At 41.0% G+C, this 18229-nt stretch overlaps 1 protein-coding gene across 1 annotated transcript; it reads left to right on the plus strand.

The window, feature by feature from the left end:
• Positions 1-216: 216 nt before the first annotated feature.
• LOC121575772 (U6 snRNA-associated Sm-like protein LSm3) lies at positions 217-17879 on the plus strand. Its single transcript, XM_041889067.2, is given in 5 exon segments — positions 217-237; positions 6751-6837; positions 6839-6862; positions 7205-7300; positions 17719-17879. Coding segments are annotated over 5 exon segments (309 nt in total). The 3' UTR covers positions 17800-17879.
• The last annotated feature ends 350 nt before the right edge of the window (positions 17880-18229 follow it).

Consider the following 18229-nt stretch of genomic DNA (forward strand, 5'->3'; position numbering starts at 1 on the left):
TCCCAGAAGTTACAAAAAAAATCTATGGGAAAGACGTCCATACCTGGTGCTTTTCTCTGCGGGAAGGTTTTAACAGAATATAATATGATATTATTTTTATATCACAAAATAGAACGTGATCGACCACACACTCCCGCACAGTAGGTGGCGGCATGAACAATCAATGTGCGCAGGCAATCAAACCAAAGAAGAAAAATCATGGGAAGTTTTTAAAAAATGGCGGATGAAGTTGAACAGGTTGGCGTTTAGCTAAACGTTTTGATGAAGGTTTCATGGGCAATCTTTCTGTGCAAAACATTTATTTGGATACGAGTGGCGAAATAGACTTGTACACCGGTTTGTGTCAGTAGATAACTGCAACCAGCTAGCAAAAACATGTGGGGACTTTCATTGTGGAGCTGGAGGTAACAGTGGCTAGCCAGATAGCATGATTAGTTAGCCATCGGTACCAAAAAAATCGTAGCAAGCTAGTTAACTAGCTAACATTAACTAGTGTTAGAAATTGCGTAATTCAAATCTGGTATTGGAATAAGAGAAAACATAATCAAGAGATATTCAATCCAAGCTAAATTTATTATATGCTAAATGTATGTATGATAAGTATGAAGGTTCGTATACGGGCTCACTGTAAAACCACGCAGGACAGACAGAGAACTAAAACACCGCTCACAGGTTCCCCCCCAAATACTCTGACAGATAGTTCCCACCTCTTCTGTTGGCCAATCAGAGTAAAGGACTGAGTGTGGTTTAGCCAATCCGTTGGCGCAGGGGTTGGTCCCAACTCCTCTTCTCCATTTATTGCACACTGTTGCCAGGCATAAGTTGCTATCATAATAACCTGTGGAGTCAGCACCCAGAAGACACCATTCCACTGTACTCCATGTACCCACGTTCAAGGACGGTTTCACAGACAACAAAGAGAGAGTGTTCGTATCTGTGAGAAATACAAGTCTTATCTCATCCTAGCCCCTAACGTTCCCCACATGAATCACAGGCTGTTATGTGAAACAATCCATATCAGTACAGTGCTCCTCATTAATGCATTCCTTCCAAGCTATTCATCACATACAGATCCAATTATGAGAAAAATAGAACCCAACAATCCCCCTTTTGACGCCCTCTAGGGTGTCACTCATTAAAATACAATACAAACAAAAAGAATCACACTTTTATTAATAGACAATTTGATAATAAAAGGCCTTCAGTCCTTCCATCTACACCCAACTTGCAAACGGTTGGCTACAAGTCACCCAGGCACTTCAAACCTTCACATAAGGAAAGACAAACATTCCCAATGGTTAACTTGATTAATAAAGCATAAAACACAGGATTAATAGAACACAAAACATAAGATTATTAAAACATAAAACACCAACAGGGAAGTAAATTTTGGCCCCCTTTAGACACCCTCTAGAGTGTCACTCCTCCAAGTCTGGTAGGTCATATCCTTCATTCCTTAGGTCGGAGTCCGGGATTGGGCCGTATCTCACCATCTGTTTGGAAACCACCTTCTCCATCTCCTTTTCTCACCAACCCTCAGACACAGGAAATAAGACAACATCCACAAAGAACAAGTATACCCATAGAAGCTATAACTTCACCCAGAATAGTTACAACAATAGTTTTCCATTTACCAAATATGTTATCAAACCAACCGTTTATGGAGCTATCAATACCAGAGTTCTCAACCAGTTCGTTCGCCACCGTGGTGAGTCCCTGAAGCGCTTTGGTCACGGACCCGTCCGGTGCTGTGTTGTTGGAGATGAAAGTACAGCACATATATCCAAACAGAACACAAACCCCGTCCCGCTCAGCCAAAAGCATATCTAAAGCTATTCTATTCTGCCATGTCATTAAGCTAGTTGCCGCTGTCTGCTCAGCTAATCCCTTTATTGCATCACGAGTGTGGTTTATAAATCTTTTGCTGGTTATATTAAATATAATTTATCCAATCTACATTTTTATTAATTGTTGACCACCAGAAAATACTTGATTCAAACCCAGCTGCGATCTGATTGTGGATCCCATCAATATATATCCTTTCATCAAAGGATCCCGGGAGGAGGTCCTACTTTCTATGTGACAACTCACCAGTCTCTGACACGTTTGATTGTTTGCGTATGTAGGTGAGTTCACAATCAGTTATCACCACACAACCATCAGATGTCAGCACGTGCCTGGTTTTGGTTCCTAAAATCCTCTGGCTGCAACAAAGAGGAGAGATTAGTCATGGTCTCTTTTAGTTGTGACATTCTCTGTGTGGGAGCAGGAGCTAAGAGGCCCTACCCTGTATCCTATCTTATTAGTCCTAGAAAAACAATTAGAATCCCCTGTGATTTCAAACTGAGGCAACCCAGGTTGGGATGACTTTGTTATCGGGGGAAACAGATAGTGCAAGTTACCATAAGACTCTTTCACCACATTCCCAGGTGGCTTGCATGGAGGATAAACCTGACAGAGAGTCAAAGCCTGTCAAGGGGAACGGAGTAGTTGTTAACCTTGGTTTGGCTGTCCTACAGGCATAACAGTCCTCTTTAGACCGTATACTGAACCCATTCCAACCACAGGTTAAAATCTATTTACTCCGTCTCCATCTGTACTACTTCCTTCAGGTCTATAGTTTGCACTGTCTCACTACCTCCCTCAGATAGGTTTACTCTATAGGGTGCCCCAGTTGAAGAAGATATCTCACTTGTCAGGTCTGTAATCTGTTTTAGCATAATTCAGACGTTCAGACAGTACCTACCCTCATATGGGTCGCACTGCCATTTCTGATAATTCCCTACTTTCACAATACTACACCTGTCCCTAAACTGTGTATGGAGATTGGTGATGTCCTTCCCTAAAGTCCCTGGTATTTCCCCTTTCCCTACGTCTAGCTGTCTCCTATGCCTTTTCAACTTGTGTTAGGTTAACTACCACTTCTGGCTGAAACAGGAGGGTCCGTGTGTGTTAGGAATATGGCCCCCACAATCAGACAGCTACCTACCGTCGGGAGACCTGTGAATCCCCACCCTCGCCCTGAGAACATGTCAGACGCCAGAGGCCAACCCATTGCTTCACCTTCTATCGAACTCACACAGGGATGATCAGACAGGGTAAGGGAATCTTCGTTAAGGAGCCAACCCCCGAGCCCTAGTGGTGATCGGTTCTTTCTCCTAACTCTGTGTTTGTTCGTCAGGTGTAGCTGGGTTTACCTTTTTGCAGTGAGTGACATGCACCCAGATGGATCTCTCAGCTATTCTGCTGGCAAAGGCAGTACTTGGTAGGGCCCTTCCCGCCAGGCCTGCTTCAGTCTCCTGGTTAGATAGAGTGGGTCACCTTCTCCTTTAGTTCACCTGTGGGGCACAAAACCTCTGACATACAGGTGTGGTTAATAAACTATCATACATGTTGTTGTTTTTTTTAAAGTATTTTGTCCTCTCCTTCGTATATATTTAATATTTAATATTTAATCCAACCATCCCCCTTTTTGACACATGATTTGGCCATGTGTCAATATTACCACCTATCTAAACAATCACTTTAGTTAATATTGGTAATTCATTATCCAATTGCCATTCCTCCACTCTCTCTTCTTTTATTTTATGGTTCAAATCAAATATACTATTACCAAACTATAATCTTCTTCACAATTTGCACAGTATTACAAATTACCCTCAACTTAGTAAAATAAACTATCTTAAAGTCCTCCTCTCATGCCTTTAGAATTTACTAGTGTGGATGATTAAAATAACACCAGAATGTTAAAACAGAATTCAGAGGCAATTGAAATCATTTAACGAACTGTTTAATCCCATAGTATACTAAACATTACCATTATTCTAAATATTTCATAAATGTTAGTTATCCCAAGTGTTCATTAAGTCCTCATGACATTCATTCTCATAAGAAATCATATATACCCCAAACTCAGCCAAAAGCTAAAAAACTCCATAAAATTCACTGTGTGCTCCTCTAAGACCTATCACCCTTGACCTGCTGAAACCCCCCCAAAATTGAAACAACAAGGCTTTATAAGCATCATACTAGGTGTGTTGTTTTTTGTTTTGAAAAACCCAATTTGAAAAACAACCACAAATAGCCAGGCCTTAATTTGGTAGCTCACTTTTATGACCTAAATACTGCCTAACTCCACTACTGCTCCCCTAGCCCTAGGCAACATTCCAACGAGATGAGCTAATCTCTTTCTCCTGGTTATCCCCAGTCTTAACCCATTAATAATTGTTTGTATCAATCTAATTCCTCATTTCCCGCTAAACCATTTCAGTTCGCTATTCAATTTATTTAACTGTTCTCTCTGATTATGCCCTAATTAATAAAACAACTACTTGCTATCGTTGATTAGCATACATTTAATGATGTTCCTACCATCTGAACTGTACTGTCTCTCACCCTCCCCTTGCTCCTTCGGGGAGAGCGCATGGTAACCTTATAACATATTTTCATAGACTTTTCTAGAATACTTCTATTTAAGCTATCCAATTCAACCTTTCACATTTCTCAATCCACATAGTAATCTAGGTATATAGCCCCACTGCGAAAGCTTTGTCTACTGTCCCTACCTGTGTTCGAACCAGGGACATCGCCAGTCACTCCACACCATCTACGATTCTCTCAAAGTAAATACTTTCACGTTGCACATCCAGCCACGTCATCACCCCCGTCTAGCCAGCCCTTCCGTCTCAAACACCCTAGTAGCCAAAATAAAACACACTCTAACAGCGTTCTGCATTTTCCTCTATCATCGGGTTTAAGAACTAACGTAACAACATTAACTATTCTCTATTGCTGTAGTAACGTCTTGTTTGGTTCAGTTTATTTATTACGGAGTGTCCATAATATTATAATAATACATAATCGAATTCCCCTCATGCATACAGATTTCACCTTATGCCATTGAAATGCCAAATAAACCATAATAGTTCAATGGAGCCCCCTATTGGCTCTCCCCTACCTATACATTACTTCTATAACCACTTTAGTTATGCGAGGGAAGAGAGAGTGTTCGTATCTGTGAGAAATACAAGTCTTATCTCATCCTAGCCCCTAACGTTCCCCACATGAATCACAGGCTGTTATGTGAAACAATCCATATCAGTACAGTGCTCCTCATTAATGCATTCCTTCCAAGCTATTCATCACATACAGATCCAATTATGAGAAAAATAGAACCCAACACTAGGTAAGGTATCTAGCTTCAAATATTAAATTTGTGATCGCTAGTTTACGTGAGCGTAAAGCTAACTAGCTAATTGCTAGCTAGGTACACTATATATACAGAAGTATGTGGACAGCCCTTCAAATTAGTGGATTCGGCTATTTCAGCCACATCCATTGCTGACAGGTTTTTAAAATCAAGCACATAGCCATGTTATCTCCATAGACAAGCATTGGCAGTATAATGTCCTTACAGAAGAGCTCAATGACTTTCAATGTGGCACGGTCATAGGATGCCACCTTTCCAACAAGTCATTTATTCACATTTCTGCCCAGTTAGAGCTGCCCCGGTGAACTGTAAGTGTTGTTATTGTGAAGTGGAAACGTCTAGGAGCAACAACGGCTCAGCCACGAAGTGGTAGGCCACACAAGCTCACAGAACGGGACCGCAGAGTGTTGAAGTGTGTAGCACGTAAAACTTGTCTGTCCTCGGTTGCAACAGTAACTACAGTGTTCCACACTGCCTCTGGAAGCAACGTCAGCACAATAACTGTTCGTCGGGAGCTTCATGGTTTTCATGGCCGAACAGCTGCACACAAGCCTAAGATCACCATGCGCGATGCCAAGCGTCGGCTGGAGTGGTGTAAAGCTCGCCGCCATTGGACTCTGGAGCAGTGGAAACGCGTTCTCTGGAGTGATGAATCACGCTTCACCATCTGGCAGTCCGACGGACGAATCTGGGTTTGGCGGATGCCAGGAGAACGCTACCTGCCCCAATGCATAGTGCCAACTGTAACGTTTAGTGGAGGAATAATGGTCTGGGCCTGTTTTTCATGGTTCGGGCAAGGCCCTTTAGTTCCAGTGAAGGGAAATCTTAACGCTACAGCATACAATTACATTTTAGACGATTCTGTGCTTCCAACTTTGTGGCAACAGTTTAGGGAAGGCCCCTTTGCACAAGGCGAGGTCCATACAGAAATGGTTTGTCGAGATCTGTGTGGAAGAACTTGACTGGCCTGCACAGAGCCCTGACCTCAACCCCATCGAACACCTTTGGGATGAATTGGAATGCCGACTGCGAGCCAGGCCTAATCACCCAACATCAGTGCCCGACCTCACTAATGCTCTTGTGGCTGAATAGAAGCGAGTCCCCGCAGCAATGTCCCAACATCTAGTGGAAAGCCTTCCCAGAAGAGTGGAGGCTGTGATAGCAACAAAGGGGGGACCAACTCCATATTAATACCAATGATTTTGGAATGAGATGTTCGACGAGCAGGTGTCCACATACTTTTGGTCATGTAGTGTATGCGTGACACTCAAGTGAATGTGAACAAGCAACTCCTACAGTTCCTCCTGTGGCATAAAGGACCAGGACTATTGAGAGAAGACTTACATTGGTTTACATGTAGCTACTTGCATAGGGTTGGTCATGGATAGTGCTAAATGGGTTTGAATAGATGTAGTCTAGCGTGCTAACGCCCTGGACCAGAGCTAGTTGTTGAGCATTCATGCAAAATACATCGATTACCATTTTTTAAAGTGCGCATAAAACCCAAATCTAAATCAACAACTTCTTGCTCTCTGTTGCAGCAAACGACTACCAACACAGTGGAGGAGCCCCTGGATCTGATCAGGCTCAGTCTGGACGAGAGGATCTATGTGAAGATGAGGAACGACAAGAGAACTCCGGGGCAGATTGCACGTGACTAGCCGTAAGACAGTGGCAATCATCCTTTGACTTGGTTGCCTAGCTACAGAAGTGTTCATTAAATGTTATGTTTATTGTGATCAATGTATACAGAGCAGATATATCCTGGCTTGCTAAAATGGAGGCCTAACTTGGCACTTGCCACTGTAGAATCAGACTTGACCTTGAAATAATACAAAGCTATTTACAGTAGTGCGTGCATACATTTTCGTATTTGTGGCCCCAGGATCTTGGCATTGCAAGCATCATGCCTTACCAACTGGAGCCACATAGTACCTAATGATCCTTATTTGTGGCATGAACTGCTAAGTCCAATGTGGTTTGTCTTTGTTCCAGGCCTACGATCAGCACTTGAACATGATCTTGGGAGATGTTGAGGAGACGGTGACAACAGTAGAGATCGACGAGGAGACGTATGAAGAAATTTACAAGGTAGGGAAAAAGGGTATCCACCTTTTCCACTGCAGGGAATTCGGCCTGTTTCCATGACTGAGGCTAAGACCAAAAACAAGCCCAGTGGTCAAGCACCAGAGTAAATCCCCATAGTGGAAATGCACCATAGGGCCAGCCCTAGATGGCCTTCAGGGTTTCAGGGTTTCCCCTGTATTCATTTAGCAGCGGTCACACCAAACATGCAACAGGAAAACTATGTCTGCCGAGGTGCACTTTGAACTGCCCACGTTTCCTTTTTCCTCCACGGACAGCAAAATCAGACAACCCTATAGCAGAATAGTTTACCTTACCTAGTCGGGCTTGTCGTTGTGTGTTCTATGCGAGAAATAAAAATATATCTCGAGGCCCATTCCAAGTTGGGAGTGCCACAGGGAGAGAAACATGCATTCTGCATAAGCAGTCAATGCACAACATTTAATGCAGTCACAGGAAAAAAACGGTTTCCCAGATTTCCATTGCTACTACATATATTTCTCAACTTCTAATAATGAGCGATCTGTGCCTTTAAAAAAAAATAAAAAATGAGCGCTCCGAAATTATTTGTGTGCGTAGGGGATTAGGCCTACATTATATTAACTGTGTTTGAAGTTTTTTTGGGGGGGGGACATTAAAGTCATCAATATGGTGGTGATATATTTTTTGGGATGGTGTCAGCATCATCTAATCCATTTATTTTGGATTAGAATGTCCTGTTGAAAAGTCACCAGGACTCACCTCAGTCCTTCTACAAAACATAGCTCCTGGGCTCTGTTGGTTTGTAAGGCTGCTAGGCAGGATGTGTTAGGAGTTGTGCCTTGGAGATAGGATTAGATGTGGTGTTCTGGAAGGGAGATTCAAAAGGGAAACATTAGGAACACATAACATTAATTAATAAATAACATAAAAGGTGCAGACAAGTAGCTCCAGGTGATTATGGGGAATATGTGCTTAACCCTCTAGAGCAGTGGTATCAAACTCATTCCGTGGAGGGCCTAGTGTCTGCTGGATTTTGGTTTTTCCTTTCAAGTAAGTCCTAGACAACCAGGTGAGGGGAGTTCCTTACTAATTAGTGACCTTAATTCATCAATCAAGTACAAGGGAGGAGCGTAAACTCGCAGACATTCGGCCGTCCGGGGAATGAGTTTGACATCTGTGCTGTAGAATCTAAGCCCCCTGAGGAAGGGGGTACTAAGCTGATATATGGAATTGTTTTAAGATGGTAATACCAAGGATCCATTAGCTATTTGATTTTTTATTTTAAGACCCCTTAAAAAATATTACATTATTTGATGAAACATTGAATTGCCTTTGTCGTATCGGGTGAATGGTGGCAATTATTGCTGATAAACAAAGGAGTCCGCTCATACTGAACTTTGATCATAAGGTTTATTCAGATCACAAGCTTTCAGCATAAGTGACAGGTGACATGACACCCGGAGAGCGACGCCTCAGATTGCGTGGCCGCTCTGCCCTTTCATCGTTTAACCCCTACTTATAAACAATGCAAAAAGATGGGCTCCCTCTTCTGGCCAATCACCAGTCTCCCCTGTCCACAACACACTTCCTGTCTGTTGTATGTGGCGTTACACTAAAACATTCCCTCTTGATACTAAAATCAACATTCTTTCAGTTCCACTTAAAAACATTTAACAAAAGCATAATCCCAATACACGACATATCCCCCCTTCGAGACGAACTAAAAGTCTCGAAAACAAACAGAATAGGATTATGACAAGTAACAATTTATCTTATTGAGTATCTTTAACATTAAACCAAAAAACATTCTTCTCTAGAGTGTATATACCTTTCTATGAAATATGCATAACTGTTTATGAAGTGTGAATACATTACTATGAAATATGAACAAATCTATATGGAGTGTAAGAGCGAAAAACTGTCCGGCAGCCATCTTTTCAGATATCCATCCATCAATCAAGACAGTAAAATTCTCTCACGGTCCCTCTGCCCCAGGCAACCACCTCGGTACTCCTGATAAACTCATAAACAATGTAAATGCATTTGAAACTATGATGCAATTAAACACACATGTAAGCCCCTGCAAACAAAATCCTATCCAAAAAATATCCACTCTAAGGCTGGTCAACCCATTGGACCCTACAGCGGAACTCTCCCTGCCTAGACTCCCTGTCCCTAAACATCACCGAAATAAACAAAAACATCTAAGATCCTCACATGTATTCAATAACATCAAATATCCTTCTACAAAAATTAATCCCTAAGAATATGACACAATTATGTATTACACATCAAATATGTCTATATTTCATTGCAGACACTGGAATGTAGTCCACTACACTTCATCTCCCCGTAGTCTCCTCTTCCAATGGATTGTTGATGATGGAATCGGCCACACCCTCCTTGTTTCATCTCCTCCAGTCATATTGTCCATTCATATTGTCCTTGTTTGAGTATTTCAATCTCCACATGTTCCCCCAAATGCTTCTGAAAGAAAAGGAAAGACCAAACAGTATATTTTGCAAAACAACACTTTCAAATTAAACATCAATATCAACTAAGAATATAAAAATGATATATAAATGATGTATGAATCACATTAAATGATAGAATAATGAACTAGGATAATTATTCATTCATACACTTCCCCCCTTTGATTCATAAAATCATACCAAAATCACCCCAATATTGAAAAAAAAAAAATTAAAAAATGATCAAATAATCAAAAAGGATATTTATCTATTCAGTTCTACTTGTCCATCTTCATCCAGATCAGGAACAGTCAACACCGGCATCTGAGTGTTGTCTCCAGGCATCACTCTCCAACCTATCTCAATATCATAGCTTTCTCAAAGGTCAGTAACAAATTACAAACCTCACACACAGTGCTATCAAAGCTGCCATTAAAATGTAACCCATCACTGCCCCTACTGGCCTACCTGATCTTGCAACCAAGACTTCGCTGATCGATCATCCAGCTCCTTCAGATCTCCCAAATGCATCCCTTATATTCTTCAATGCATATATAACCCTAGTGATAATATCTGAACTATCTGGACTCAAAGTATACCTAATATTATCAATATGATCTTCCCAAATGTTACACCATACCATGGAAAAAGTCCCCCCTTCTCCCTTAGATTTATACTTCAATGATAGGCTTGAAGACTATGACATGTAGCCATGTCTCTTTTCATCCAATTTCAAATATAGCTTCAGATTTCTGTGTCCGGTGCTACCCCTCTTATAATGGTAGAAACCTCATATGGAAGCTTCAACGTTGACATGTAACAACATCCTATCCATCCATAGGGTAAGAATATATATGCTTTATCACCACAAACCCTCCAAATATCTCTAAAATTCCCCATAGTCACATTGTCAGGCAAAAGCTAATCTTTTAACCATCAAAGTCCTGCTCTTCTTACTACCTGGTACATAAAAAGTAACATATTTCTCATTACTACCCTTAAGGTCATGCATACCCAAAGTTATCATATAACATCACAATCTGATATTCCCATAAACATACCCCTTACCTCATATGTTTTATTAGAACAAAAACAACTTTTAGCCCTCAATGGTTACACCTCAAATGCTTCAGGGTTTGCTGTTACTTGATTTTACTTTCCATCTAACAAATGCACCCAAGTTAATTCACTTAACCCAATACCACCTAACCCTAGGCTTAAACAAATGTTTTGACAATGACATTATTTTATCTGTTACTGATTGTTGCTGATACCACAGTCATGACAAAGCATAAGATTGACACATACTTGATAGAGGTCGAACGACCGTCTCTAAAATGTTTGGTGCTGGAATTCTCAACAGACATGGACCCTCAAGATTCCTCCCTGATCTTACAGAATGAGTTGCTGGAACCTGCCCATCTATCTCTAATTTTCACAACAGAAGAATCAAACCACTCCCTTTAGTTTCTCTCTCCCCTAACGAGCAGTACTGATCAGATACCTCTCCTTGTCTGTCATTAAAATCAAAGACCTCATCCTGTAACTCCATGATGAATCTATATTCTCTCTACTACTATCTGTTCTCCTATTTTAACCCTATTCGTACTATCATTGACAGCACTCTCCATCCGTAACATAAACCCTGAGTCCTTCTTGCGACCCCCTTTAATTTCAGAAAAGTTGTTGTCGGTGTCATACTTCCTACATTTGCTATTGCCATCGTATCATTAATCCCTTCCAAAGTTACCATTAAAGTAGTTGACTTAGTTGATGTATTAACCTTAATTATTTCTAGTGGCAAAGCTACCGATATCCTATGTGTATTATTCACTGTTGGAGTGACTACTGTAATCTACTCCTCCTGAACTCCTTCGGTGACTGCGGAAGCTTCAACAGATTTCAAATCTTCCATTATAGGCGTCACTCTACGAATTACATAGTCTTTTAACCAATAATTCTTAACCGGAACAAATTTTAATGCTTGCACTAGATAAGTACACATATATTCTCCATAATTATCTCTCCATGTGGGAGGAACGTCCCCATCCTAACCCTAATAAGTATTTTTTCCCCTAAAATTGGTGCTGGAGCTATTGGTTCCCTTATAATCAAATGCGATATATTTATGGCTTTAATAACTATCAATGTTGAAAGAGTTAAATTGCTTCTCACTGTTGTTTTAATAGACTGAAGTGTTAATGTCCTTAGTTACTTCATCCATTTTCCAAAGATGTGAAGTCTTTGCTTGTACTTCCATCTATCACCACTAGTGTCACTTTTTCCCAACTCTCAGTCCTATCTCTAATCCCTGACTTTCAAACTTTTGATCATAAAAAAATACACCTACAATTACCTTGATCTTCCTACTCTAAAGTGTCCTTCACCATTGTTCTCTCTCTCTTACTACTAACTTTGAAACTTAGCTTACTGTCTTAGAGTTCCTTCAACCTAGTTCTCCTAACTTTTTAATCTAATCTTTTCTCCTAACCTTTAAAAACCTTTTCCACTGATTTATTCACAAAATCCCTTTACCACCCAATTTTAGGATATGTGATTGGGGAAGTCCCCACATGCTTCTGACTTCTTCTTTACACACAGACTTGGCAAACGACTAAACACCTTTTAGCCTAGCCTGAAATCTCTTAGTGTAAGAATGTAACCCAGAATAACAGTCACCCCTTTTAACTTTATTTTCCAGACAGATTGTCTAATAGGCAGTCTAATAGATTATCATCCTTCCTATGATATTATCTTTTTAAGCAAATATGATTCCCAAAAACCCTACTTTTTAAAATCCTCTATCAGACAGCCGTCTAGTGTACATCTTATCGTACAGTTCAATTTACACAATGCATCTCTTCCCAATAATGCAATAGGTATATGCTCTAATATTAGTATCTTAAGAGTAATTAACTGTTTTACTACCTCAAATCCCTATCCTAATTAGTTAATTTTACATAGTGAGATGTTTAACCTCTTTAGGCTCAACACAGATAAGTGTTTCCACTATTCACTATCACTTCTCATAGCCCTGTTTTTACTTCAATTGTTAGATATTTTCTCTTCTTCTCTAATCGGTGCTATCAGCTGACACCCCCCTTCGTATCTTCTAGGCACTAACAGGTGATCTTGACTGGCCCCTGTATCTTCCTTAAAAATGTTCTCTGTTGTTTCCTCCTGACTTGTTGCACTCACAGGTAAAGTGACCAACCTGTCCATAATTATAACAGTCTTCTGAAAGTTGCTGGAAGTGTAGCTGAAATCTTCCTCCTCCTTCTAAGCCTTCTCGTCCTCTTCTTCTCCAATTATGTGTCTGTCCAGAAACTGGCTGTGGATATGGAACACCTGGTACCCCCCTTGGCTGGTACAATTGCATTTGATATTGTTCAGTTGAAGCTGTAACAGTGATTGTTGATTTGGTTCACTCTGATTCTTCATAACCAAAGCTTCTCTTCTCCTTCTTCTCCAATTCTTGGGATCCTTTTCTCAGCAGGTTTTCTCCTTGTCTCTTCAGCGTCTCGAGCTGTTCCTCCAGTTGTGTTACTTCTTCTAAACTAGTCGCTTTATCCAGGCATGATAAGCATCGGTCTATATCTTCTTCTATTTCTTCTGTGCCAGTCCTTGTAGGATAAACTCCTTTTGAATACACAGCACCTTCAGTCTCCTCTTTCTCGCTGTCTTCATCTGAACTCGAATCTCTTGTATCCTTCTTCCTTCAACTTCCATCAGAGATCAAATCTCTAGTATCCTTCTTTCCTCTCTTGCCAACTTCCTTCTGATCACAGAGTCATATCCACCCATGACCTCTTCTCAATCACTCTCATCTTCATCATCCTCACTCTTCTCTTCCAGACATCTCATTTTCTTCCTTCTGGAGTTCTGGATTCATCTTTATTGTCGTTTCTGCTTGTCCTCTATCTATTATTCGTTCATCTCCATCTCTGATGCAATAATCACCCTCCTGGATGATCACTGGAAGCTGAGGATAAACATATTTAATATGCCATTTAGCAGACGCTTTTATCCAAAGCGACTTACAGTCATGCGTGCATACATTTTTGTGTATGGGTGGTCCCGGGGATCGAACCCACTACCTTGGCGTTACAAGCGCCGTGCTCTACCAGTTGAGCTACAGAGGACCACAACATCCCTAAGCTCTACTTCCTTCTCGTAAGGTGGGTGTCTTTTCGCTGAATCCGTATGTGAGAAAGGTGTACTAACTTCTGCCATTAGTTTTTCCTGTCACCTTCTCTATACCTCTGTTTATCTTATCGCTGGAATCTTTTATCAGTTTTTGTTTGAGAATGAAGGGCAACTTTTGTTTCATTTGCCGGATAACCTAGCAATACTTTAGTTAAAGGATTACCATTTTGTACTATATCAACTGGTGTAATGACTTTTTATAGCCTTGATGTCGTTTCTCCCCATTGTAACAACCCTTTTATATTCCTTTATCGTGAATTATCTTATTTTAGACTATATAGCCTATGGCTTCCCCCCTTCAATTATTAATATAACCTAAACAATTAAAAATCATGAATAATTAAAACCAATTTTTATTCCTATATCCTATGTCACCAATTTATCAATTAGTGGTGGCTATCTTACCACAACCCATCAAATGCAAATGTAAGTTAGTCAACTTCAAAGCAATTCCAAAAACAAAGCCTCTAACCCTTCAACACTACAATTCCCATAAACCCTTATCTTACTTTTACAGAATAATGTCAGTCCTTGATTCCCAACACATCTGTAATTAACCCAAGTGATGCACATAGCCTCCAAAATGCAATTTTTAATGAATCAGTTTGCCAAGCCTATGTGAAATTGTCATAACATCAAATATTTTGTAAGGGATGATTTTGTGAACTAGCCTGATATCTGATCCTCTGCCTGCGTCACACCTTGTCACGTGACGCACGTCAGCCCCCCTCTCTCTCTCTCTCTCTCTCCTGTCGTATCGTCCTATTGCTCCCCTCATATGACAGAAGAACAGAGACACAGGAAAAGATTTTAGTAGTTAATGCAATACTGAGTTACTTCAACCATATTCAATATTCCTTCGTTCACCCATTATTCACTCTAAGACTAAACTCAGAACTAAATAGATCGCTCAAAAACATTTTTATTTTATTTTAATCCGTCATTTAATTTAATTCATTATACTCCGTCAACATATATTTAATGTATAAATTCACTACATCTCAACAAATAGTTTCATATTCAAACACCAGCCGCTTTAAACTATAAGATTCGCGTTAAAATCTCTCCTCTTTATTCCCTCGTCTGTGTCTATTCCTGCAGCACGCAGCCCCCCAGAAATATGACACGTTACCCACAATCCCGTTTTTGTAGTTTTAGCAAATAACCGCATGTCGTAGTTTTTTAGTACCGGAACCCAACGTCTCATAATCTCGTGCCATAAACTACAACTCCCACGTTTTGTAGTGTAGTGTCATAAAATTAAACGCATGCGCAAATGCATTCAACGATATGATTCCCAGACAATAGAACGATAGCATTACGCTACAGCTTCACTATTTTATACCTTATACTCACACAATTACACATAACAGAGCTCACATTTGCGTAGAACTTCAAATTCCACACACACAGACATATTTTAAGAGGCTTATCCTATCGCAATAGGACCTCTAAGGATACGTTTAGCATGTAGCACGCAACACAATTAGCATTAGCCGCTATGTACCATGTAGCATTAACTACACTCCCATTTAGCATTAACCTTAGCCTTAGCCTTTAGCTAACTGCGGCCTACCACGCCCTAAGTAACCTTGCATTGTGCCCAAATCATTGTCCATATATCACCTGCTAACTTTATGCTGCCGTAAGTTCTGGATAATCATATGAGCGGTTACCCCAAACGAATAATCCGTCGACTATAAGATGAGCATAACATACATATAACCCGTCCAGCTTATGGTTCCCAGAACCAACCTGACCACACCCTAGCGCGTTGCCAGGATTTTATGGCCCACTCATAAGGAGTCGCCTCGTTTCGAGGTCTTTAACAGATTCACAATGCCATAATTTGCATACGTATTCCTGACTTCATTCTGCCAATATCTGCCTTAATCTCTACCTTCAATCGCTGTACAATTTTAGAATAATTATTACCAGACTCCTAGTCAACAGCAATAACGCCACCCAAGGCACGGTCGTAATGGTACATTCCTCCAGTGTACAATCACATAGCATCCAACCTAACAAGCTTCAAAGCGGTAAGAAAAACTCACCCTTGTCTGGCCATGGCTTCAAAGCGAGTTAGCCTGGCGGCTGAATGAAACAAAGGAGAGGTGCAGACCAGCCCCACGTTGTGCGCCATTTGTCGTATCGGGTGAATGGTGGCAATTATTGCTGATAAACAAAGGAGTCCGCTCATACTGAACTTTGATCATAAGGTTTATTCAGATCACAAGCTTTCAGCATAAGTGACAGGTGACATGACACCCGGAGAGCGACGCCTCAGATTGCGTGGCCGCTCTGCCCTTTCATCGTTTAACCCCTACTTATAAACAATGCAAAAAGATGGGCTCCCTCTTCTGGCCAATCACCAGTCTCCCCTGTCCACAACACACTTCCTGTCTGTTGTATGTGGCGTTACACTAAAACATTCCCTCTTGATACTAAAATCAACATTCTTTCAGTTCCACTTAAAAACATTTAACAAAAGCATAATCCCAATACACGACACCTTGCTGCTATTAGCCCATAGAAACGTATTGAATAACCGATTCACTACATGGAACAGATAGTCCCCCCCCAAAAAAAAAAAATCTAAAGGAAGTTTGTTGTTAAGTGTCTGTCCAAATCTGAGATCTAAGCAAGATCGGGAAACAATTGACACCTATTTAACCCCTTATTTTAGGCACTAAACTACATGTATACATTTCCTTTATTTTTTTATGTTTTACTTGTGCTGGGGTACCTTCAGACGAGTCTTGTGAGGCTTGTTCGTCCTAGAGAAAAACAACCGACATGTATGTGTCTGTGACTCACCTTTCCACAGAGGGGTCATATTAGTGTGTAGCCCAAACTGTTTGGACGCTACAGACAGAAGTTAGCAGATCTGCATTACCTACTTCAGACGAGTCCCGTGACGCTTGTGGGGGGGGGGGTCTCCCGGTTGCGGCCGGCTACAGCAGAGTCTGGATTCGAACCAGGATCTCTAGTGGCACAGCTAGCACTGCGATGCAGTGCCTTAGACCACTGCGCCACTCGGGAGGCATTAGCGTGGAAATAAAGGATGCAACACAAGTTCAAGCAGCATAATATACATGGTTTTGACACTTCTATAATATACAATATATGAAAAGGCACTTTCAGTCATGCACAATGGCAGGATATGGCCGCCCTGCGGCATCATCAAGCAAACTATTCAAACAGGTTTGGAGGGAAGGGGTGTGGCCTAGGGTAATTGGAAGCAATTGGAGTCCTGTAAGGGTGCCATGACGACAAGGCTACAATCTAAATATTTCTTATATTTTTACACATTCATTGACCCTAGAACAAGGTTCTTCAATACCGGTCCTGGAGGGCCGAAACAACTCTGTTTTTCATCCTCTCCTTCTAATCAGGGGCTAATTCAGACCTGGGACACCAGGTGAGTGCAATTAACTACCAGGTAGAAATAAAAAACAGAAGTGTTTCGGCCCTCCAGGACCGGAATTGAAGAACCCTGACCTAGAACAAGGAATTGTTGTTCTTTTTTGTCAAGGCTCTCTAAACCAAGTTGAAGTTACTGTCAAATCTTCTGTTTTCTGGAGATTCTGCATTGTGTTAATACATGTTTTGTCTTGATAGTTGTAATGTACTGGTGATCCTCTTAACCAATATTTCTGGACCCCTTGAAGAGGTGCTCAGACAGCTCTGGGAATGTAACACAAATGCTGAAAGAAGGGGTCAGGACGGCAACTTAATTCCTATATGTGTTTTTCTGTTTTCCAGTCAACAAAGAGGAACATCCCCATGCTGTTTGTCAGAGGTGACGGTGTGGTCCTGTTAGCTCCTCCACTCAGGGTGGGCTAGCAGCTCATGGTATGTCCTGCTCTTATGTTCATGGATCCTGAAGGAGAGAAAATGACTTGTTTTTGTTGACAAATTGCCGATGCAGAGACTTATTTAGTTGTTAAATGTTGCTCATTTTGAGTGACCAATGGTTGAAAGTTTTATTTGGCCTGGTATTTTAGTTGGATCGCTGGGGGAATTGTTTTAAGGCGTTGACATTCCCCAATACAGTAAAGGAAATCAACCACAGGAGGGTTGGTGCCCCCTTAATTAGGGAGAATGGGCTCGTGGTAATGACTGGAGCGGAATTGGTGGAATGGCATTAAACACATGGTCTCCAGGTGTTTGATGCCATTCCATTAACTCCATTCCAGCCATTATTATGAGCCGTCCTCCCTCAAGCCTCCTGTGAAATCAACCCAGGTGATGGTTTCATTGAGCATTTAAATTG

The sequence above is a fragment of the Coregonus clupeaformis genome, chromosome 10 (genome assembly GCF_020615455.1).
Source record: "Coregonus clupeaformis isolate EN_2021a chromosome 10, ASM2061545v1, whole genome shotgun sequence".
NCBI classification, from domain to species: domain Eukaryota; kingdom Metazoa; phylum Chordata; class Actinopteri; order Salmoniformes; family Salmonidae; genus Coregonus; species Coregonus clupeaformis.